Consider the following 23811-nt stretch of genomic DNA (forward strand, 5'->3'; position numbering starts at 1 on the left):
ACAGCTAAAGGACATCTAATGAAGTTAAAAGTTGACAAATGCAAAGCAACACAGATGTGATGGTAAAAAACTGAAGTTATTTTTCCTAAATTAAGCATATGAAAGCTTAATGTAGGAAACTTAAAAGCACTGCAATGCCCTTGGCAGCTCATTCCATCTGCTGAATGAACAGAAATGGTAAAGAAACCAACAGAACATTGAAAAACAAAATGCGACTTTTATTGTTTGACAAATAAGTCTGAAAGTATGAAAATTCCATTACAGAAATTAATACTGCAACTTCATGTAGAGCCTTTAGCTATGTTATTTGTGAAATCAGATCACAGGATTAGAAGCGGACCAAAAAATTCAGAGGGAAGGATTACAAGCCAAGAACTTTGCAGTCAGGACTGACTAGCTCAGCTATAGATACCAGCATTATAGACCCTCTCAGCTTATGTACAAGGAAAACAATGGTCAATGTAATACCACTGTACTGACTTGTCAATTCTTAAACCTCTTCTAATATCAAAAGAGTTTAATAGTTTGGATGGACAGGAAGGAATATAAATTCTGATCTTAACCCAAAGCAAGTGGTGGTCAGATCTCAACGGTGGTAATGCCACCAGTTCACATCATAAATTGAAAAAAAGGTGTCTAAAGCTAATTGATACCCATCTGTGAAAATCTGTTGAGATGTCAGCCAACAGGCCAATTGTTTATACGTTGCAATACATTTTATGGACTGCGACATTTGGAGGACAGCTGTTGTCCTCTGTAAGATACAGAGCCTTTCAAAATTATACCTATAGCTGTTTTAAGTAAGAACTATCTTTGATATTATAGATAAAGCTGCATAGAGTAAGTTTGTAGGTAAAGTTCCAGGAAGTAAGGGTTAGACCTAATAAAATTGCTTAGTGAAAAAAGGATTCTACACAAAGACATGAGATTGCTTTACTTATGTGCTAGTGTCTCACGCTGAATGAATTCCGGCTTTGAATATACCAAACAGTCAAGACAGCTTAGCATTATTAAGAAGAGTGTAGTTTAAATAAAGCAGATGCAGTTCTGGTCTGATAAGCACAAGAAAGGAAGATGTGCAACTGTATGGGTGCCTGTCACATGATCGTTTGGAGTCTGTTTACAACTGGCAGTCCTAGTGGGGAGCTATGGCTCCTCCACTAAGTCCCCATCTAGACAAACAGCTGTGCTAGGGTTTAGTCCAATTCTAAAAACCCCAGACAACACACACTGATGATCAGGCTTTTTTATGGAATTAGGTATCTTCCACAAAGATGCAAAACAGTATGTACATGGGTATGTGCTAGAACACACGTGCACATGCAGCACTGAAGTTATGCACTGATACTGTAAGTCAAATCTGGAAACAGATTCCATAAGAGCGCACTACATAAAACAGCAAAAAAGCTAGTAAAAGTGTGTATAGAAAAATATAAAAGGGCTTTTACATTCCATCACCTGTTATGTACGTTAATCTAACTTAAAGTACTGCTCAAAAAGTGTAGTATATTCGTAAATATTAAATGCTAAATTTTATATACTAAGTAATGATGTCTGCCCTTTCAGGAAATGGTGAGCACAGAAATTCAGAGTGTAAGCACAGTTGTCCTTCGATGCTGTACAGAGCTATCTGAGAATACTCACTTGTGCATCTGTAGACTGCCACACTAGGATGCTGAAAAGGAGTTTACTAGTGGTTGTAAAGAGAGTCTGCTCTTAAATCCATGTTAAGTCTAGAAAATGCATGTTGATTAGACTCACAAGATGACACTTTCACTGCCTGTCCTTCTGTCAGCTAGAATAAAGTGAGTTGCTTATTTCACAGCCTTTTTGATTCATATGTGCTTTTTTCTAGCCATCTACTTAATTTCCTAAAACACTTGGAGTTCTTCATTAAAAAATTCCACAAGTCCTGGAAAGAGCGTTCTGTGGCTTCACCCTGTCAGACTCCTGTGACATAAAAAACATTGCTCTATAAAAACATGCATTATTATTGTCAACAAAATTCTGGTCTGGCATGTATGCTGATCCTAGGTACTTCTAATTGCAAAACCTCCAAAGAGAACAGGATTGATATGATGAAAAAATGAAGGTCAGAGAGAGTTTAAATACAGCAGAAGAGAGATTTAAAATATGGCATTTATAAAAGAGATACTGTAGTTTAGCAGCATGAAGTATTTCTTATTGAATTATTCAAGAGAGGTTAGGGTTCTGAACCAGACTAAGTGCTAATTAGCCACAGCAACATACTTATTTTCAACAAAAATATAAAATGAGATCTAATTAATGACTATTTCCAGTGGCAAAAGATGAAGTTCTCTAATTTATCTCTGCAAAAAGACACTAGAAGAGAAACAAAATGAAAGGAGAGCTTTAAAAGAAAAAAGCATTTCAAAGGCTAGGTTCCTGCAGGCATTTCAGTGCCTAAGGCATACTGCTCTGCTTAGCCCTTGGAACTCATCATTGCAAGAGTGAGGTGATTATATCTCTTTAGGAGAAATCTCTTCTATGCCAGTAAACACAGAATAGAAGTTGAACATTTTCTAAACTGAGGTATGCATACATTTGGACTGAGAAAGCAGCATACCAGAACTCATATATTATTTTTTTTTTAACTAAAAAAGGGACAAACAGCCCACACAATTCTTTGAAATTGAGTTGAGAAACTCCTCCAGCAGCTGATTACACTGTACTCTGCTATAACATGGTTTTTGCAGTTTAGTACATCACATTATTTCACAACTGGAAAGTGAGGGGATGTGAGAGCTATTTATAGAACTTAGAAAACTTGGTAACACAGAGCAGAAGGTCACTAAATCATAGATAAATGGAGAAGGGTTTCTTAATGGGAGTTATAACGTGCTCAGTAAAACTGCTTCCACTGTTTTCAGCCATATTATCTACAATACTCATTTGATTCAAATTACAAATCCAAGAGTAATACAACAAATAAACCCTAGCTAATATGCCATAAGATTTCAACGGAATGCTTCCACTTAACATACATATATATATCTACCTTCAAATTAAATGGCACCTGACTCATGCATTTTATTGTTCTAAATATTGCAGTCACACCAGCAGAGTATTTTCATAATAATGCTAAAACTGTTTTATTAACTTGTGTTCTGTGCATGTTTTAAGTGATTAGAAGTACTGATCAAGGATGCAGAAGGACAGATGTTTAATTGGCAGTAAAAACATGAGTGAATTCTCAGTTGTCAAGTTTCAGGCAGAAGTTCAAAAGAAATACATGCCCATAGCTAAAGCTGAGTCTCATTACTGAGTTTTAAATGCCTGTTTAAGACCTCCTTGATTAGTGAAGTATTGAAACTTATTTATTCTTCCCTCGGAACCTTAGTTTACTTCTGATTTAGGCACACAGGAATGCAAAGACAGATCTTGATAAGAAGAATGTAGTCTCTATTAAAAATCTGCAAGTCATGAGGATGATTTACATTTGAGAGAGTCAAGGCATTGTGTGTGGACTCAGCTGAAACTAAGTAGTGAGCTCCTCCCTGCAACATTTCTCAGCAACAACACAACACCATAATCATGCCAAACTAGTCTGCTTGTAAGTATGCTTTTCCTTTAAAGAGACATTTGCCTTATAATTTCCAGCAACCCAGTAAACTTTTTAAAAATTTTATTTCAGGGATGGAACTATAGATATTACTGCGATCTTCTTCATGTATTTGCTTCTTCACATTCACGTTGACACAATCTTTCTACCTTCCTTAGCATCTGTTTAAGTATTTGCATATTTTGTCATACAATATAATCAAAGTCTCTACATCCCTATTAGTATCCATTTCCAGTATCTTAATTTCCAGTATTTGAGACACAAACCTCATGAAACCAGAAGCTGTACAGTATCAGTGAAATTCTATGAATCTTTATTTAGAAAACTACCAGCTCCTAAGAACATAATGTTCTGCTGGTTATCTCTTTCTCTGCATAGAGATCAGCAGTCTTGCATTCAGCCATCTTCACTTCTAAAAAGTGGGGTTCCATCTCTCAAAAAAGGCTGCTATGGCTGTAAGCCCTTTTGACATTGTCATAGTAACTATACAATGTATAATGCAATGGGGCCACTGGGACACAGTTTTCTTCTATCTGAAAAAAAATAATGTAAAAGTCTCTGGAAAAGTTTAAGAAGTTTTAGAATACAATTATTTATTTGGAAAGCAGCTGAAAACTAAGTAATTTCTCTTTTTTGCTGCTAATTTTGGCTGCTTATTCGGAGTTTTTTCTTTTTTAACTTACCAGGCATTATAATATTGGAAAAACCTAGTTTTCTTGTTATGGATACTCCATGGGTAAACATGGATGTATACTCTCTCCTAATTTGTTCTATGTCTCCATGAAGCAACTGAAGAGAAACTGCCAGACCTGAAAATAAAGAGAAAAACAAAGAAAAATAAGACATTCAAACAGATTGATGATCACTACTTCTTAAAAATTATATCTACTTGCAAGTGTATATGTATTCCTGAGAACTCAGAAAATTCAGAGGAAGTTCAGTAACACCAAGCTAACCCACCTCAAAATTTTTATGTATTTGGGAAGGGTACCAACACCCAGAAATCAGTAAAGACTTGAAAACAACTACCCATAAAAAAGCATTAGCAAATTATTACTGATACGTAACTGAGCTATGATGACACATCGGATCAAAATTATCTTAATAGGGATGGACTGAGGCCTTAACTGAAAACAGAATTAGAAAAATGTCAATTTAGAGAAATGTCAATCAGTAATATTTGCTACCATTTCAATTTTTCACTTCCTTCAACAAAATACTGCCTTCACTGTTATGCAAGAAAAGGTGCAGACACAACGGTCCCTATCTACGGAGAAATGTGGAAGTCTCATTATAATGCATCATTTAACCTGATACAAAGTTATACAATTTATTAATCCAAAAACTGAAGAAACAAACTCTAATAAGCCAATACAGTATAATCAGTATTTTTTTATTTAGGCACAGTAATTTCATGATGATTGATTTTTTTTTTTAAATATTCATCAGATTTAATCAATCATGTTCTTTCCTATGTTTGCTAGAAGACATGCGAAGTACAAGGATGGCCATATAATCATTTTCTAATATTTATTCCTCTATTCATGCACTATATCTGCAGTATACAAATAAATTGCAAACAGTATACTTCATTGCAGCTGAGATTAACAAAAACAACAGGCATGACTTCTGGTTATTTCAAATACAATCACTGAGGCAAGTGTCAGGATGACACATTTTGTGAAGATTCATCCTCCCTGACCTCCAACATTACTACAGCATACCACGTGTCAACAAACATATCAAGGAGAAGATAAGAACAAACTCTTCATATGCACTTAACAACTGGAGATAAACAGACAACTCAGAAGAGTCATAACTAACTTTAGATTAAGCTTAACTAAATAACATGTACACACCAACTGAACAACAAGGTCATCAGTCCTTTTGGCTTTGGAAGAAATTTCCCCTACAACCATGTTACTATTTAACTGAATAAATTTACTACAAAGTCTGATGGTTCTTAAGTCAGAGGTTGAAAAATCTGTACTAAGTACTGCCAGTACAGGCTACCACACCAAAGAGATCAGAGATCTAATTAGCATGACAACTTTGATCTTCTTCCTCTTACCTACACTTACATTTTACTATTTCGGCAACTCTGACCACACTTCCATTCTCTTATGAAAAACAGCTCACCTACATATCTCCAACTGAGTACGTAAACAAATCTTACAAGGAAAAACATTCAGTGAAGTCTATTCTGTTTTAAGGACTGTATTTAATGCCATGTCTATTAATTATTTCGGTAATGGGAATTTGTTCTGTAGTTATCCAGTTAACAACTTTTAGGAAGTAGTGACAATTCTTATTCGTGTAGAAAAGAAAATAAATGACACTGGGGCCAGCTGATGGTACAGGAGGCTGGTAAGAAGTCATAAAGGCAAAATTCAGACTATTTGAACAGGTGAAAAGTTTTTCATTGCTGGATGCGAAGAACTTGTCCAGGTATAGCTCACTTATAAATATGGATATTTAGCCCACCTCCAACCTTGCTTCTTTTACATTTTAAGAAATTGTTATACATACATATGTATATTCAAACCCCCATATGCCCCTATTGCTCTGTTTCCTTGGAAACCTAAAACAACATCTGACATTGCTCCAGATCACATCAACCACAACAGTGTTAATCAGATACTGGACACCGTCTGGTGTTGAGTAAAGTTATTATGCTTTCTAAACAAATGTTGTAGACCTCAAATCCAATTAGTATCACAGTTTTCTTTGTGCACAAATTTCACAATTTCCTTGAAGAATTTTATTTAGCTCAAAAATGAGATAAATGGCAAAAAAACCTCATCAATGGCAAAATAGTTTTAACTTGAGAAATAAGCTGCCTGTCAAGGATTTGAAGTTCTTGCTCATGCAAGGCAAGAAAGGTACTAGCAGTCTGTATTTCATAGCATTCATTGTTAGAAAATTAAGTCATCTTTTTATATTCAAAAGCATCAAGAAAATCTCTCGGTGAACACACTTAAACGACGGGTTAGTCATTTTACCTATGGTTTAAATACATCTTTGGAATATAAATGGTATGCATCCCCCAACTCTTCAGAATAATGAAGAACACTGGATTAAAGATAGCAAAGTTAGTTAAAAATGTTACATGGTATAAACAGTCCAGTACAATAGGAAGCAAAACAAAGATGCACAGGGAAGGAAGTCTGAAGAACCTCCGAAAACCAAGGTTTCAAGTTAACAATCTTGCCACTGAGGATCCAGCTGCCAAATGAAAAGGGAACTGACAAGAAGGGAAGGAGAAGATCTAATAAATCTGGTAAAAATGCTAAAGTTAGGAGCATGTGGACTTTATATACTCAATGACAAGAAGGTAATCGCCTGTTAAGTGTTCTGATTGCTCTCTAAGCACCACTAATTTTGCAAGGAAACTCGGCCCCCCTGCATTAAGGACCTAAAATCTGAAGATGAATACTGTTACTGAAATGTGATACCCAAGTTACAGAATACATTGCTTGAATTCCTGCTGATTTGTTACATTCACGATCTTGTGATGGACAAAAGAAGGCACTGTATATGAAAAGCCAGGAACTTATTTTTAGTCCCCATTAAAGTTGTAACAGTCTAATCAAAGAGTTTTTATTCGTCCATTTACAATGATACTAACACACTCCAAACAAAATACTGTTAAAATTACATAAATACACATAACCTTTCCAGTATCTACCCCTTGCTCACCCTTTCACTGCCCCTCTGGAGTCTTAAGGTCAATGGTTTCAACCTGGGAAGGTGGGGTATGGGGACCAAGTTATCAGCATTCCAAGTCCTTTGCCATGAGTAGTAGGATGTTGCCTGTTTCTTCCTCCTCTCTCTCTAGGCTCCTCTTGGAGTAATTTTTGTTTGTTAATGTTACACTTTGTTATTTCTTCACTGGTCTGCAAGTCTGCATTACATCTTTATTCATCATATATGATGTGCTTTATATATGCCACATACCTGTTCTTTGTTCCCTCTGTTCCCCCTAAAACTGGTTTTATTCTGCTTTCAAGGTCAGACTGTTTGATGACCAGCAATTGGCCACTGGTGAGCTGTTCATACATCTGGGGCCTCTAGTATCATCCCACACGTGTACTTTCAAGGCCTCAGTTATAGTCACATGTCTTTACTCTTCAATGTTCCATTTTAGTCTAGGGTTATCGATAGCTAACTCTACACAGAGTAACTACATGTTATAACTACCTATTACATAAAAAGCATATATACCGAAGTGGATTACAGCACACAACTGTAAAAAGCTAAGCAAGAGCTAAAATAAAGTAGATATAATTTCTTATTTTGTCATTACATGAATGCTTTTACAAGTCAGAACAAATGTCCAGGCAGGCTAAGGCAAGTCCAGCCAGCCAAAGCCAAATAGGTAATGAGGACTGCATCGCCAGCTAAACACAAAGCCTGTGTCTAGTTACAAGCTACAGCAATCCCATATTTATGAGTCTATAAAAATACAATACACTCTCCAAAGAAACTAGACACCCATCATGACTGAGGAGCCATGCATCTGAAATAAAAGGCATGGGGCAGAGGTACTTTAAAAACATAGAGTAATTCACACTTTACAAGGGACTAAAGTTTGTACCCTTATTATAAATCAAGTTACTTGACTATTAATTAGAGTTAACTAACATCATTTAAACATCCTGACATGTCATAGAGCAATTCAGATTTTCAGAAGGTTACACATGCAGTTGAAGTGAAGAGGGACTCCCTCAGACACACTGCAAAACAAAGTGGAATGAGGAGGAACCGGCTAGTTGAAAGACACCACCTTCCTCACCAAAACGTAACCAGAATTTTGCATACCATGATGGCCAGTAAGCCACTAAACTGAATTTACAAGTGATTGAATCTATCTCTATGGAGGAGAAATGAAGGAGTGGAGCGGAAACATTACTGCTCCTAGAAAGGAGGGTTTAATCACCAGACAGTAATGAGACAGGGTCAAGGTGGAGCAGGCTTCCACAGAATTTGGTCAACAGCCCATCTGGGAAAAGGAATGCAATCAAAGAATGTAGAGATACTCTTTTATATACAGCGATACAAAGTTAATCTATTAACATTTCTCCTATGGAAACATGAATACCTTTTCTGTCATATAACAAAGGTTATATCCTTTAGTTTTAATTTATTCCACTCTGATGATGTATGTCAACATCAGTTCTTTCTCATCTCATTTCATGCTCTAGACAATAAAATTATCAGCTTTACAAAAATTAAGTAATTCCTGATGGAACAGCTGTGCACAGACAAAGTAAAATAGAAAACTGCAACATGCCACCATACATGGCATCTCACTGAGGTTGACATGATCATTACACCATCTATGAGATCTAGAATCTATCCAAAACTTCATAACTATACATTTTCCATTTCTAGAACATTAGGAGCTAAAATGATTATCCAGTCTCTGAAGGACTGGCACATTTTCTTTAATTAGGTACATAGTGCAGCTCTGTCCTCTCAGAAGAAATTTCAATTACCTCCCTAGTTGTAATTAAAACCTCTTGTGCTAGCTATTATTCTTTATTTACTCCAGTTTTGAAAGCATTACTACAGAACTCTGTGGTACTGCAAACAGATCTGCTTTTATTTCTTTTGCAAGCACATGAAATTTCTCACAATTAACTTGTAGTTCACTACAGACTATTTTTATCATTCAGATGAGAGTACAGAAAATTGACAAGTTGCTGAATAAGCATTCCAGATTCTTTGTCATTTTACCTTAAAACAGTTTTTGTACTGCATTATTGATTTCTGCATTTAGTTATGATAAAAGGCAACTGTTCATTAAGCTTACAGACCACTTATTTGCATTTGACTTCTGGGGGGAGGGAAAAGCATTTACATTCAGCTTCTATGTACTGGCAGCAGAGAACTCTACATCATATTAAGAAGAAAATGCCTAGCAGCTGCTCAGGAAGTTGATAGGAAAAAAAAAAAAAAAAAACTCGGACAGAATGCTATGCAGGACTGTTTGTATTTTAAGAAAGGTAATAAAATAAAGCATCTGTCCAGATAAAGATGCCTAAGGGTGTTAAAAGTATTCTTGAAGGCATATAGGTGTTCCTGCTTTTTGGTAGTGTTTAAAGTGTCCAAATTACCACTGCAAAGATAAAACCAGTAGATTTCCACATTGTTATTGGCAAAAATATGATTTATTGATTTAATGTGATCCGGGAAAAATAATTGTATAAATCCTGTGTAATTTGGCCACAGCAAAATCTAGGTAGTAAATCCCACAAATTACAGTCTGGAAACAGAGAGAAAAAGAGAAGATGTAGATTCAGTCTTAACTGGTCTTATTAAAAACTTGACTGTGATTACTTTGAATTATCAAAGGAAACTCCAAACTATTTCTCTTTTCTTCAGCTTTAAATTTTGGTTTTTAGCTAGTAAAAAAGAATGCAAGAAAAACAGCCTTTGCCAAATTTTGACAACTTTCTTGGAGATCATAAATGAAATGAGCTCTTGTACCTAAGGCTCTTCTCAGAAATGCCCTCAAGTGTGGAAGGTCGGGGTTTTTTTCTTCTTCACATGGAAAATAAACACTTAAATGCAAATGGCATTATATTATCACAAGCAAACTGGCTTGGAATTTTTTACAGAGGAGATAGGGGAGATGATAGAGCCTCAAGTATTTCTTGCCAGAATTACCGTCTGATGAAGGTTAAAGGACCAGAAGGCTAAATGACTGCTATAAGCATCTAGTCTAACTGCCTTATACAGACAATAAAGATCTCAGCAATAATTTCTCAAATTCTTACCTTAGTAAGCCCACTGATGGCCTTTTCCATTAACAATACACACAGCATGTCAATACCCATTTCCACACTACACTATTATATTGCAAAGGTAAACCATCTTGCTCAAAAAATTTTAAAATTACATTTTTACATACTGTTTTATTAACTAGAATATTAGGCAGCGCACAAAATACATAATTTTACTATTATAAGTGTTTTACATTGCTTCTAGTGCAAATAACAGACAAAAGGTTCCAAGGAAACGCCTGTTATTTTCTCCTTCATGAAGTGCAGCTCTGCTATGCAAACAGCTTTCAGACCATTGTATTAGAAATGTAGCTACGTGCATTCCAATTAAGTGTCTTACTCAAAATAAAGAAACAGTCAACATTTAACTGGAACCTAAAGAAAGTGTTATGAAAGAAATCGCCACCAACATAAAAGCCCAGGTAACGTTTGTAATGAATTTTTAAGTATAACCCTTGAAGGAGCTAAAATCATGCATATATGTTGTATAGTTTATCATGTGAAGTAATCCTAAGACTTTTTATTCTTTCAGTATACAAAATAAAGGAAGTCGACAACACATATTTAATAGTAACAAGCAGAAAAAGTTTTTGGAAGGGGCTTATAAAAACCTCATTGCTAAGACATAACCCAACTCCCAGATGGAAATACGAGCTAGCTATTCTCATTATGCAGGCTCAGCTAGGAACTTCCAGGTTTAAACTGGGTGCCATTTCAATCACATGCAGAAATAGTGTGGCCAGTAGGACTAGGAAGTGATTGTCCCCCTGTACTCATCACTGGTGAGGCTGCACCTTGATTACTGTGTTCAGTTTTGGGCCCCTCACTACAAGAAAGACATTGAGGTGCTGGAGTGTGTCCAAAGAAGAGCAATAAAGCTGGTGAAGGGTCTGGACACCATTCCTACAAGTAGCGGCTGAGGGAACTGGGGTTGTTTAGCCTGGAGAAAAGGAGGCTGAGGGGAGACCTCATCACTCTCTACAACTACCTGAAACGAGGTTGCAGCAAGTCTTTTCCCAAGTAACAAGTGATAGGACAAGAGGAAAGGGCCTCAAGTTGCACCAGGGAAGCTTTAGATTTGATATTAGGAAAAGTTTCTTCACCAAAAGGGTTATCGAGCATTGGAACATGCTCCCCAGGGAAATGGTTGAGACACTATCCCTGGAGGTGTTTAAAAGACGTGTAGACGTGACACTTAGGAACACGGTGTAGTGGTGGAGTTGGCAGTGTTAGGTTTACAGTTGGACCTAATGACCTCAAAGGTCTTTTCCAACCTAAATTATTGTATGATTCCATAATTGCAGTACCAAGATGAACAGAAAGTCATAGCTTCTACTGGATATAAGATGTCCCTGACAGTATCACAATGGCACATTTTTCATTCTTCTCTAAAAACAAGTCTTTTAGCAACCCCCAAGAGCACAGTATGAATTTAACTTTAATAGAGCCCTCATCTCCAGCACAGTCTACAAGTCATGCTACACCAAAAAATCTACCTTGAACTTGATTTTTGAAGTCTTTATGGTAACGCAAGAACTTTCACAGACAACACCACAAGCCTGAACTGCTGTAAAAATGTGTAAGATTATATCTGACTGGTCTATAAGTCTGTCACCTTTAAGAATTAATATCTTTTCCCAAAACTACCATAATTAATAATACATGCTAGATTAGGCTACAAATTTTAAAGATTTGGTTACTCCTGAATTTGTGAGAAGGGTTTTACATTAGATTGCTGAACAGTATCATTCACCCCATAAAAACTGCTTGAAAAAGTAAAGTTCTACAAATCCTTGTCTAAAAACCTGCTCTAAATCTGACTTTTTTATATGCCAGAGTTGTAGTTCAGGGCCAAATAATCTTGAACAATTTATGTGCAAAATTCTCTATATACTTAATCTTTCAGCTTTAGCATTTATTGAGAACAAAAATTCACTGTGTACTTACTGAAGCACATATGAGCACTATTCTTATTTTAAATGTATTTCAAATAGCAGCCTTCAGTGACAAGTAATTCTTAAACACATCAAAATGGAATAACAATCTCCTTGTCACAAAACGTAACAAAGATTAAAACTGACAGATTAATAAATTGTCACAGAACTAAAGTAATTAAACAAATGCACTTGCTGTTTAAATGTTAGTGACGTGTAGATACAAAATACATTTCAGAGCATCACTGACATCTGTGAACTCTGCTGAGAAAAGACAAACAGCAGAGAACTTCTCTGTGATTAATCATACACCCAGGAGATAGCTGAAAGTTAGGTACTTCATTCTGTTCTATCTTCTCTGTCAAGTACATGTTACCACTCCTGCTCCCATTCCTCCTCATTTTCTACTAGCTCTACTCAATTCCCCACTGTGAGCCTAAGCCTGCTTTTTGTACAACTATAGCTGCTTCCAGCAGGGAATGCATATTTTGTTTCCCATCTGAAAATTTTCACACTGATTCACAGGAAGAAGTTCTCCTTGCAAAATTCTGAGTGGGGTAATGCTGTGAACTGCTGGGGTAGTGTCACGCGAACACAGTCACACTACTTCTTGTATCTAGAAAATACTGTAAGCTACCACAGCTCTGTTCCTAGAAATACTGCATTCTGTAAACTTACACTGAGATACCAATTCCCTGCTGTATTTGATCTCTTGTTGCTTTTCACCATACAAGTGTGGAAAAAAATCATGTTCCTCAGTTATCTCACTTCATGTGGCCTCTGCAGTTTCTCCAGTGCAAGGTAACTAATGACTGCAACAGGCTTCCCCTCTGAATCAAAGAATTTGTAAGCCAAAGCTTACTTTTTGTGAAATAAGGGAGGAAATGGACAAAGTATATGGTTTTCCACCTGCTTTTTAATTTCGCAGTGTTTGACAGTAACCATGGAAAAAAGATATTATTAGAGTGCCAAAAGGCTATTGAATGCAGGTAAATAGACATGGGAAGACATATACTTCCCCAAAGCACATACCACTGTTTCTATCCAACTGCCTCCATTGCCATACTTGTTTCGGAACTTGTGTCTTGTCAGATGAGTTCATGCATTGGGCTGGTCTACCTCGTGCCTTCTCTGACCAAGTCTTATATGACCAGTGAGCTAGACTGAGATTTATTGCCAACTGACACGTACACTGGGGAAAAAAATGACATATGAGGTAACATTAGTTCCCTAAAACCAAGGATGTTTGCTTTATGAAACTTACTTTGGTCTGGTTGAATTAAAATGACAGCAGTGTAATGAAATTTGTGTTGAATGAGCAACCTCACTGAAGTTCAAAAAAGTTAGATCCCACTTTGAAGCTGTTTCCTCTTTCAACTGGTGTTGGACCACATAACCCTCCTGAGGACCCTTTCAACCTAACGTATTGTATGATTTGATTAGTAACTTTTCCCCCCCTAAAATGACAGTTTCCTTCCTCATGATGGGACTTTTCGTAAACATCTGTCAACAATATGGGCTTTGAGTCCTCCGTGCTTCAATCCGGGCATTATGCAGTTGCGCATTTATTGACCAGTTTCCTTTTGTTAGGCAGCATCATTTTGGATGACCCTCTGCCTGCAGATTTTTGCACAGGTACATGGATACAAGTTTGAATTTATTATAGACAGTAAATTGTTTATTTGAAAAAACTATCTGTGCATCTTTCTCTTTTAAAGAAAGAAATTAACAGTTTGTGGCTGACAGACTTAAGACAATCAAACTACAACCTGGATTTGTCTTAAAAACAGCCTCCCAATTCAGGTTTTGCCTCCATCATATTTAAAAATTCATGTTCTTGCCAGCTACGAGATACAACATAGTGATTTCTGATTTTACTCTTTTCACGACTTAAACTACATGCAAGAGAACATGATTTATGTAAATTTTTCAAGAGCTGTATTTTGACCCCCTATGAAACAGCTAAAAAATTAACACTGCCGCCATATTAAAAGGAAAAAAAAAAAAGGGGGGGGGGGGGGGGGGGGGACGGGGGGAGAAATTATGTTTCAGCCAAGAGTGGCAAGATAAACACCACCATTTTGAATTTGTCTCCTCTAAAGCTTAAGGCCCTCCGATCAATTCAAGTTAATGTATAATTAACACTGTTTCCAGTGGAGCTGCAATGTCAGCTTGGCATTGCTACCCCAGAATATACCACACTGTGTTCAGTAAACATGCAATTAGATTACATCACTCTTGTCTAGTTCATCAGAGCATTAGAACATAATGGCACAGGAAAAGACCTTCCCGCTACGTTTGCTATTTTCATGGAATCTGTGTAAGAGTCCCAATCCACAAAGCACCTAGATATGTTTATAATTTCTTATATCAGTAACTTAATCTCCATAGGATTTGAAAGGATTTTCACCTCCTTTGCTGTAACAACTGAAAAGCATGTGTATCTGTGTCTCAGCTCTCAAGAATTACTGCATCAGGCACATGCAGCTTTTCAAGACTTGTTATAAGGGAATCTAAATCAGCATTTACACGGGAGCTTACACATGAGAATGTTAGGAACTTAAAGTAAAAAGCAGAGAAAAAAGGAATGTCTTGCATCCCCTTAAAACTAATCTATTCAGTCTTTCTTCTCAAAGGAGGGTGAAAGAAGAGGAAGTTATAGTGCATTTTTCATAAATTTTTTTAATATGTTTTTAATAAGATAACTCACTGGGGAGAATTATTCACATGTAACATGAGACCATGGTTTAAGTCTCTCCTCCATAGATAGGATTTGCCAAGATGACTTGAATACAGATCACACTTAGGAAAATCATGTGCTACTCGGCAGGCTTTAGAGCCACTTTCACTTTCTCCATGGTATAATGAATATTTTCTGACTGTATACAAAGTTGAATAGTTGCTGCAGGGAAGTCTGAGAAGCCAAGTAATTAGCACGCTCCTCTGGAACATGTGAGGCAGACCGAAAATCCTTTTCCAAATCAGAGTCTGAACCAAGACGTTTTCTGTCTTTGAAGAATGTCTCAAACACTGGAGTAAATAATTTCTATGGTAAACCCAGTGAATATTTATACATTCCCTGAAGGAGCACAGGCACGAGATCCACAGCAATCGTCTCCAGCATTTCTTTTTCAGCCTAGTGACCAAGCAGCTAAATCTAGCTCTCCCGTATTGCGATGGTGTAGTGTCAGGGGTGCACCCAGCTACCCACCTTTTCTCAGCTTCAAGCTGTGGCGGAAATGAAAGTTACCTTAGCTTTAGGTACCAAGAGGAAGATATTGTGCCTAAGGAGGTACTTGGAGATGCTGATGGCATTTAAGTAGGGATTACACTAAGAACCATCACTGTTTAACTAACTTGTTCACAGTTTTAAGTGGGTAGTTTTTGTAGACAAGAACCCTCTACCTTCAGAGCCCAAAGGACTGCTCCAATCACTAGAGATAAAGCACTGCTCCAATTACTAGACATTCCTTCCTTGTCATGTATGTATTAAAAAAACCCAACGTTTCAACTTTTGAAAGTCTAAAGAACTGGGGAAAAAAGAGAAGTAGTGTTATAAGCAAGAATATAAAGTTGCACATGACAAATTCTTACTAAATATCAGAAGAAAAAAGAAATCCTTGATGCTGCATAAGTATGTACAACTGAAGTAGCATCCTCTGGTTTTTGGTTTGGTTTTGGTTTTTTATAGAACCATGTTTAATGACAACCAGATTTGGCCTTGTTCTCTTGCCCCTTGTCCTAAAATGCACTTCAGACCATTTTAAAAATCAACAGGTTCACTCATGGCACAGTAATTCTGTGGGCAAATGAAGCAGCTATTATATGATCAATAACAGTTTACAAGGCATTAGTGCCTGTTTTATTAAAGAGAAAAGCAGCCCACTTCCAATAGTATTTGTTTATTGTAGTCCCAAAAAAGGTCCAGAGCACAGTTTTACAGTCACACCCAAAGAATAAAATCTGCAACTATGACCCACATCGCAAACCCTACAAAGAGATTTTGACATTTGACAGAAGCCGAAGCTTTGATATGAAAGCAATGGCTTCGGCTAGGCTTCACTATCTAAAATACACCATAAAGGGATAAAGGATGATGATACATGGTTTGAGAGAAGCCAGTAGTATACATTTCACTGATCTCTGGTCCTACAGATACAGAAATAGAAATGTGTTATTTTCCTTATAAGACTGATGTATTTAGGTGTGATCTCTATGCAGGAATATTCATTTTTCCACAGGTTTTTGCATTTTAAAACAAAGTAACTGGCTTCTAATTCTAAGAAAAAATATTACAGGAAAAATAGTTTTTAGAGCCAGCTCAGCTCCAAATATGACTGAAACCTGGTTTGTTTAATAATTACAAAATCATCTAGATCTAACAGTACTTATTCTACAAAGACTGCAAACTCAATGTAAGAAATAACAATACTAAATGCAGCAAAGGCTGCACAATTTGGCTTTTGCATTAATGGTTACATCTCCTACGCTAGGCAGCCAGGTGTTTTCCAGTAAGCTGATACCTGACATCAGCTGCAAAGACTAGTGGTGAATGGTAATGATCCACTACCTGCTACTCTAGTCTCTGTTAGGCTGGAAATTCATGCAGAAAACACATTCCAGTTCCCACTCCAGCAAATGATGCTAAATTACCCATGAGTCCTTCCATTCCTGCGCTGAGGAGAGGAAAGGGAATGAACATCTGAACCCTGCTCCTTTCTGGGCTGTATTAAGAAGTGATGGTCATCTGACTTTATTTGATCCTTTTTTAGACACGAGCTGAGAATAAGATGCAAGAGGATTCTGTACTTAAGAACTGTCATGAATTGAAATAGAAAAATTCCTTTTTGGGGGAGTGGGGGTTTGAATGCTAAATACAATGCTACAGTCTGGCAATATGTGTTTTACATGCAAGACACTGAAAGTACATTTTGAGTTCCTTTTTAGTTTTCCCCAGAAAACTGGAAGAATTTTTCTTTTTCTGAAGAATACTATGAATTATCTGATAAACTATTTCAGCAGTGAAAGACAACAATTTGTGGAAGCTAAAGACTTTGTGTGATAATCTCCTGAGCTGAAAGAAACTGTACAGGACAGAATCTAAAGAGGGAACAAGCCTAGAGGGCAGACAATAGTCTGAAGCATCTTTGCTGTTGTTTGTTTTCTGTGTTTCCTTTCTTAAGTCTTTTTAACGTGATTTGAAAAGGGCAAGTGTGATATAAACCAAAAATTCAAGCTTTCCTACATCTGGATCATATCTACAGCGGTTCTTAAGAGAGAGAAAAGACCCATTCCTCCTGTAATGCAAGATTTTCTCCCTTTTTGACAACTATAAGGTGGTAGACAAGGCTAATGAGGCTTCAGAACCAGCCATTCAACACTTAACAGAAAAAGACAGCAAAGGAAAAATAAAAAGTAGTGTAACAACAATATTTTCCATGAGGTGTCAGCAGAAGTATCTGAACATATTGCTAAAGCCTTGCAAGTGCTTTTTCAGGCTGCTAAGCAGTTGCAGAGGAACAAATTTCACGTGTGCGATGTAAATAACCTTTCATAGTTTATGTTTCAGTTGCTCAGTACTCAAAGTGGCATTACTGCTCACTTCTTCTTTCCCACTCCAACCTTCACGTGCACTACTGGAATTCTGTGCTGCTCTTCTCTCTTTGCCTCCTTCCCCCTGTCCTTTTCAAATTGTAACTGATCTTCAATTTGCTAGCTTTAGTATCCAGCCCCCTGTAACCTGGAAAAAAATTCATGTCCCACATGTCTTTCATGTTGAATATTCACATATTCAAATTTATCCAATGTCTCCTAGGACAACTGGGTATTTAACTGTGAACTCTCATTTCGTGAGAATCAAATAGGATAAGCGATGTATCACAGAGTAATCAGGTATTGCAAGGACAGTCAGAATGACCAAGAGTAAGTTGTTCTTCATGAATATGGTTAACATGCTTAAGAAGCCCAAAATTATACTTATGCAGTAATGTGCTCTACATGATTTTTATATTTATTGTTCAAAAAGATGCATGCTATTCTAAACCTTAAATATATGTACATACGTGGCTAGATTCAATATGAGAAAATGGTAGGATTAGAAATGGTTAAATATGTAACTTCAGTCTTGATAAATAACATGAGTTTTTATGTGCTTCTTGGTTATCCACTACATATTGCTGAACATACATTTTCAAGATAATCATTACGCTTGAAATCAAGTTAAAGAATCATGAAGTCTACTACATGAAAGGGATTACAATTACAGTACAACCTGGAAAATGAGTTCATACGAGATTTTTCTATAGTCATATTTCAACTAATTAACGTTTCACAGGGACAAAACAATATTTGAATACAAGGACAACAGACTCTTCGCTTTCAGGTTTCATTTCAAGTTTGACTGTGTCCCTGGATGACAGCATTCATAAAAATTTAACAAGTTGGTATTAAAAAAACACCAAAAAAAATGCAAATTCAACAACTCCTATGGGTCAAACCACCATCTCACAATAACGAAGATCAGTTGTTTCCCATTTCTTAAGTCTCACATCCGAATTTGTTTTGATGACAGTTACAGCAACATACAGCTGACTGTGTAGGCCTATTGGTAAGTTCTTGAATATCAACTCTGCATCTTGCTCAGCTGGAATGCAGAGCTACCAATAGGAATGCAGATTGCACTGTCAGCTCCCAGTTAATTATCTTCTGAAGTATAATATACAATGTCAATGGCAAATTTTATATTTCTGATGAAAATGTGAAGCAGAAATGACAAGCAACACAGATCAATAATTCGATCAGCCCCACATGTGAACAGAGCTCCACAGCAAACTGTAAATCCTTAGCACAGAGTAAAAGTTTATATTACATAGTTCCCTGAAGAAAATTCAGTGACTTTTCTTAAATGTGCCCATGAACAGCAATATCATATTTTCATTTAATACAAGTATTTTTCTCTATGTGAAAAAATATTTCTTTCATAGACATTAGTCCTTCTAAAATACAGCCACTTCACTTGCAAACTAAGAAAACCCTAAGAATGCAAGCAGAAATGTGGCAACTTACCTGCATTGGAGCCTGTTAAGTTGTAACGTGCATTCAGCTTTTTAATGATGTTTTCATGGATCTGATACCAGTCACTCTCTGTGTTGCACCTAGAAAAATGATAACTTACTTAACTCTGAAATAGGAACATAAGTTTTTCAGACCGACTTCACCACATATCTCTAAACAAATCCTCTTTTGTTCACAAAACTAATAATATAGCAGGAGCTAATAAAGCCCCATGAATCTGCCTGTCTCAATGGAAAGGGTGAGAGTGCTCTTACCGTTTGAGAAAGGCACCATGGAAATATCCGCTTCTGTGGCAAGGGGTGGGAGAAAGATATGAGCAATTATGCTCAGGAACTCAGCCGTGACCAAGTTCATCATCTATATAGATCTGCCCTTCAGCACTAAACCACACAGAAATCTACCTTGTCTCACGAGAGGAAACACAGGAGTCAGAGCCTGTCTCAGCAGACAGAAAAATCTGTGCTGTACACAGATGTGATCTTCAGGAGGTAGCCAGTGAAAGAGTAAATTACATTTCAGTATACATTTAGAAAATAGCTGCTTTTCCATAAAGAAAAGCTGACCATGTTCTAATGATCACTTTTCATGGTTTAGACTGGAGTTAGTCTTAGCATCAAATCTGGTTTTGAGCGACATTTCTTCTTCCATTGTTTTTGTTATTTTAAAACAAACAGGAAAGATTAAAAAAAAATAATATAATAGGCAGACAAATTTAACAATTTGTAACCAATGGCAAACACTTATTTGACTTTTAACGTCCTAGGAGTCTAAATAAGAGCCAGCCCACATGTCCACTGTCATACTAAATCGCTTCTCTGCAGCACCGATCAGCAGCTCTCATTTAGCACAGAGGGAAAGAGGAGAGAAGAATGGCTGCCTGAAAGACTTCCATGCCTTTAAGATTTGAGTGCTAACACTGGGAGGGGGCAGAACTTCTTCATGTGCATGACAATATGTGTCCCCGGTTTATGTAGTTTGAATAGACCACTCTACAAAACAGTTCTTATTATAATGTCCAAGATCAGCAGGAAATTACATGCACTGTGTTGCTACAACTAAAAAATTGAACTTTCTTCCAATTACTATCAGCCAAAATCCACTATTTAATCAACGATTTATTTTAAAATCTATTTTTGATTTTTCATTCTCCAGCACTAATTGCCTTTTACACTTTTGTTATTCCCATTATATAACTGCTTCATTTCACAAAAATATACTCTGCCTGCTTTTTTCTGTAGTTATAAAGTACTTTCACTAGCTGTCTATGCAGCACAAGGCGTCTAAACAAGTCCTAAAAGCACTTCACGTTGCCATAAAAAGAGAGTTCCAGAAGCTCTTTTCACGTTGCCATAAAAAGAGAGTTCCAGAAGGATGTGAAAAGTGCTGAAACACACACAAAGATCTAAAAGGATGTAACATTTATCTTTAATATTATCTGATTTTATAAACACACCTGTAGAACTAGTCAAAATTTCCACACAGTCACAAAAAAAAAAGTTAGCTACTACACTTTTTTAGAACAGAAAGAGCCACGGCTATTTACTCACACTGCATTTAGCATCTTTGCTTCTGATGCAAACTGACTCTAAGGTACTTGTAAAATTTAAGAAAAAGCATTCCTTACATGTATACTTTTAAGACGAGGTCATCCTTTGAATCTCCTGCCAGCAAATCTGCAATACTGAGGACTGCACAGCCAAAGGGCCGTCTATATTGTACATTGCAGGCATTTTTCTTTTCTCCAGCTCCCATTCGTCCTGCCAAACAAAACACATATTGATGCATAATCCATGGAACTGTCTCTCTGAAAACCACAGAAGGGAGGCAGACAGCCATCCAGCTCAGCATGGTGACAGGTCTGAGGAGACAATGCAAAGAGTACTCATTGCGAATCTGGTCCATCTTTACGCTACGTTAGGGTAACAAATGGTACGGGAAATCCACTAAGTATGTGGTGATCTTGAAAGGTCTCAGACCAGAGGTACTGCTCATTCTCTCATGACCGCCACTTAACAAACAAAACTTTCTGATACCCAGTGATAGCACACTCATGACACCACCAAATTAAATTTAGAGTTCAGATGTGACAGTTATGTTAAACATTTGCTGTCCAGTAAGAATTATTTTACTGTAGCTGTTGCTACCCATGATTTATATGAGAGGTGTTGTGATTGGGACATTACAATTTAGTAATCAAATGCTGTTCCAAGTAGGCAACTGGCTAGGAAAGGGATAATTGACCAGCTGCAGAAAAATCAAGTAGAGATGAAACACGGGGAGAAAAAATGACAAAGGGCAGAAGAACAAATTATGGTAAGGAAACAAAGAAGGCACCCAAGGAAAACAGATTTGAAACAAAGTATATTTCCTAGCCTTTTCTATTTGATTTAAATACAATTGATCAATCTTCTAGCTGGAATTTGAATCTGCCCTCTTTCTAACCATTTTATTCAATTGTGCACTGGCAGCTATGTATTCTTCCCACCAAGTCTTACTTTCTGACAAGAAAAGCCTATGGTTGCAGTTGCTGCAGGGCAATGCCTCCTCCAATATTCCCATGAATCACAGCAGCTAGAAAAATAATTGTTCATTTTCACACCATGCAGCATATACATCTTATTTTAACTTTTTAATATTTCAGTGGTTCATTTATAAACTTGACTGAGAATATATTTGAAAACTATACAATAGGAAAAAATTCTACTCTTTATTCTTCTTTAAAGCATTTATTCTTCACAAATATAAGAGAGTTTACCATACCTTTTCTCAGTCCTTGCCAATAAAAACAAAACACAATATTTTGATATCCTGATGAAACACTAAAATAGCATGAAAATGCAAGGTAAAATTATTCCTCAAAGCTGTAAAACGTTTGCTTTGTAACAAGTTGTTTCTGAACTCAGCGCAAGTTAGAGGGACTACATTTCAAATGAAAATATCTTTCAAAAATAGGAAGAAAGTTATATTTAGTGCTGCACTGATGCTACTACAGACAGTTTACAAAGAAAACAATGTATCTAAGAAGTCAGAAGCAGACCCAAAGACCATTGTTTCACATCAGCACAACCCAGAGGACAACTTATTAAAATAAATACATAACACAAATGTACACTTTCCTCTTCTGCTTTGTTCTAGAGGACTTGATATCTGTCTATAGCACCAGGGATTAAAATTATTATGAGACCTTCTCTAATTCTTTCCCTCTCCTCCTTTTTAGAGGGGTCAGTGAGAAGACAAAATTCATCTCAACGATTTCAGATATACATCAGATATTATATACTAATTAGGTACATTAAATTACCAGGCAAGTTTTTCTGTGAACAAAGGATGCTTGAAATTACTCTCTTTGTAACAAGAATAGACTCCCCAATGACACCTCCATCATCTTAACATAGTTCATATTTGACACTTTCATTTTGTTTTGTGATAGAAACAAAATATCCTTCACCTAAACCCAGTTAGTAGTACACTTGAAAAATAACACAAGACAATGCTGAGAAATCCAAAGCAATTTTTCCATCAAAAACCACACATTGTCTCTTCCCAAAATTTATTGAAAGGCCTAGCTAATCTAACAAATCCCAAAGCTGACCCCAAGCAGCTAATCTAACAAATCCCAAAGCTGTCATATGTCTAACAAATGTAAGATTTCTACTCACAGGCGATTATACCTACCTATTCGGATAATGTGCACAGTGATATAGATGTCCTTCCTGAGTTCACTGCTACCCAAATCCTGCGCAAGATCAGAACCTCATTATTTCTGGCTCTTGATGAAAATGTGACATTTCAAGAGATCTTTACACACTGCTTTCACTGCCAGTGAAAGTGATAAATGAACAGTGAGTTCATCTATACAGCACTAACAAATTATCCCTTCAACACTTTAAATTGATGGTCATGCACTCAAAACGACTGTCCTAAAATATCATGGGCTAGAATATGCTGTAATGCAGGAAAATCAGAGGGAGGACATAGGAGACTCACTGTGTGCCTTGAACAGTGGTGAATTATTTGTGCAGTTCCTAATATTTGAAAGTACAGATCAGTGCACAAACAATCTTTTGGGTGTAAAAAGCACAAGGAGGAAAACTAACTGGTCCTTGCTGCAGGGAGAAAGACTGCTGCATGTGCCCACATGGAAGTTTAGATGAGTGTCCACATATTGCCAGGAAACATTCATGTTGGGAGGGAGTTCAGCAGTACACTTCAACCAGCCTTTAGAGTTGATGTTTACAACAATATAAAAGCTTAGGGAGCAGTTCTAAATCAACCACAGAATAACAATTTAATCCAACTCTTATTTTCGATACCCAGCACAACAAAGATTGAGAATAGGAAGAACTTACCACAAATAGAGAACAGTGTCTTTCAGGCTTTTCTGGACATTTTGGCAAACCATTTCTATTCAGCCTTAAAAAAAATCTTTCAC

At 36.7% G+C, this 23811-nt stretch overlaps 1 protein-coding gene across 1 annotated transcript in view; it reads right to left on the minus strand.

Annotated features, from left to right (window-relative positions):
• DOCK4 (dedicator of cytokinesis 4) overlaps positions 1–23811 on the minus strand; it is a 255555-nt gene that overhangs the window by 106896 nt on the left and 124848 nt on the right. The window contains exons 9-13 of the mRNA XM_074827524.1: positions 23729–23810; positions 23055–23115; positions 21004–21136; positions 19371–19459; positions 4267–4392 (exon numbers count right to left, since the gene is read on the minus strand). Coding sequence (XP_074683625.1) covers positions 4267–4392; positions 19371–19459; positions 21004–21136; positions 23055–23115; positions 23729–23810 — 491 coding nt within the window. The remainder of the gene's footprint in view (positions 1–4266; positions 4393–19370; positions 19460–21003; positions 21137–23054; positions 23116–23728; position 23811) is intronic.

The sequence above is a fragment of the Strix aluco genome, chromosome 5, assembly GCF_031877795.1.
Source record: "Strix aluco isolate bStrAlu1 chromosome 5, bStrAlu1.hap1, whole genome shotgun sequence".
Taxonomy (NCBI): domain Eukaryota; kingdom Metazoa; phylum Chordata; class Aves; order Strigiformes; family Strigidae; genus Strix; species Strix aluco.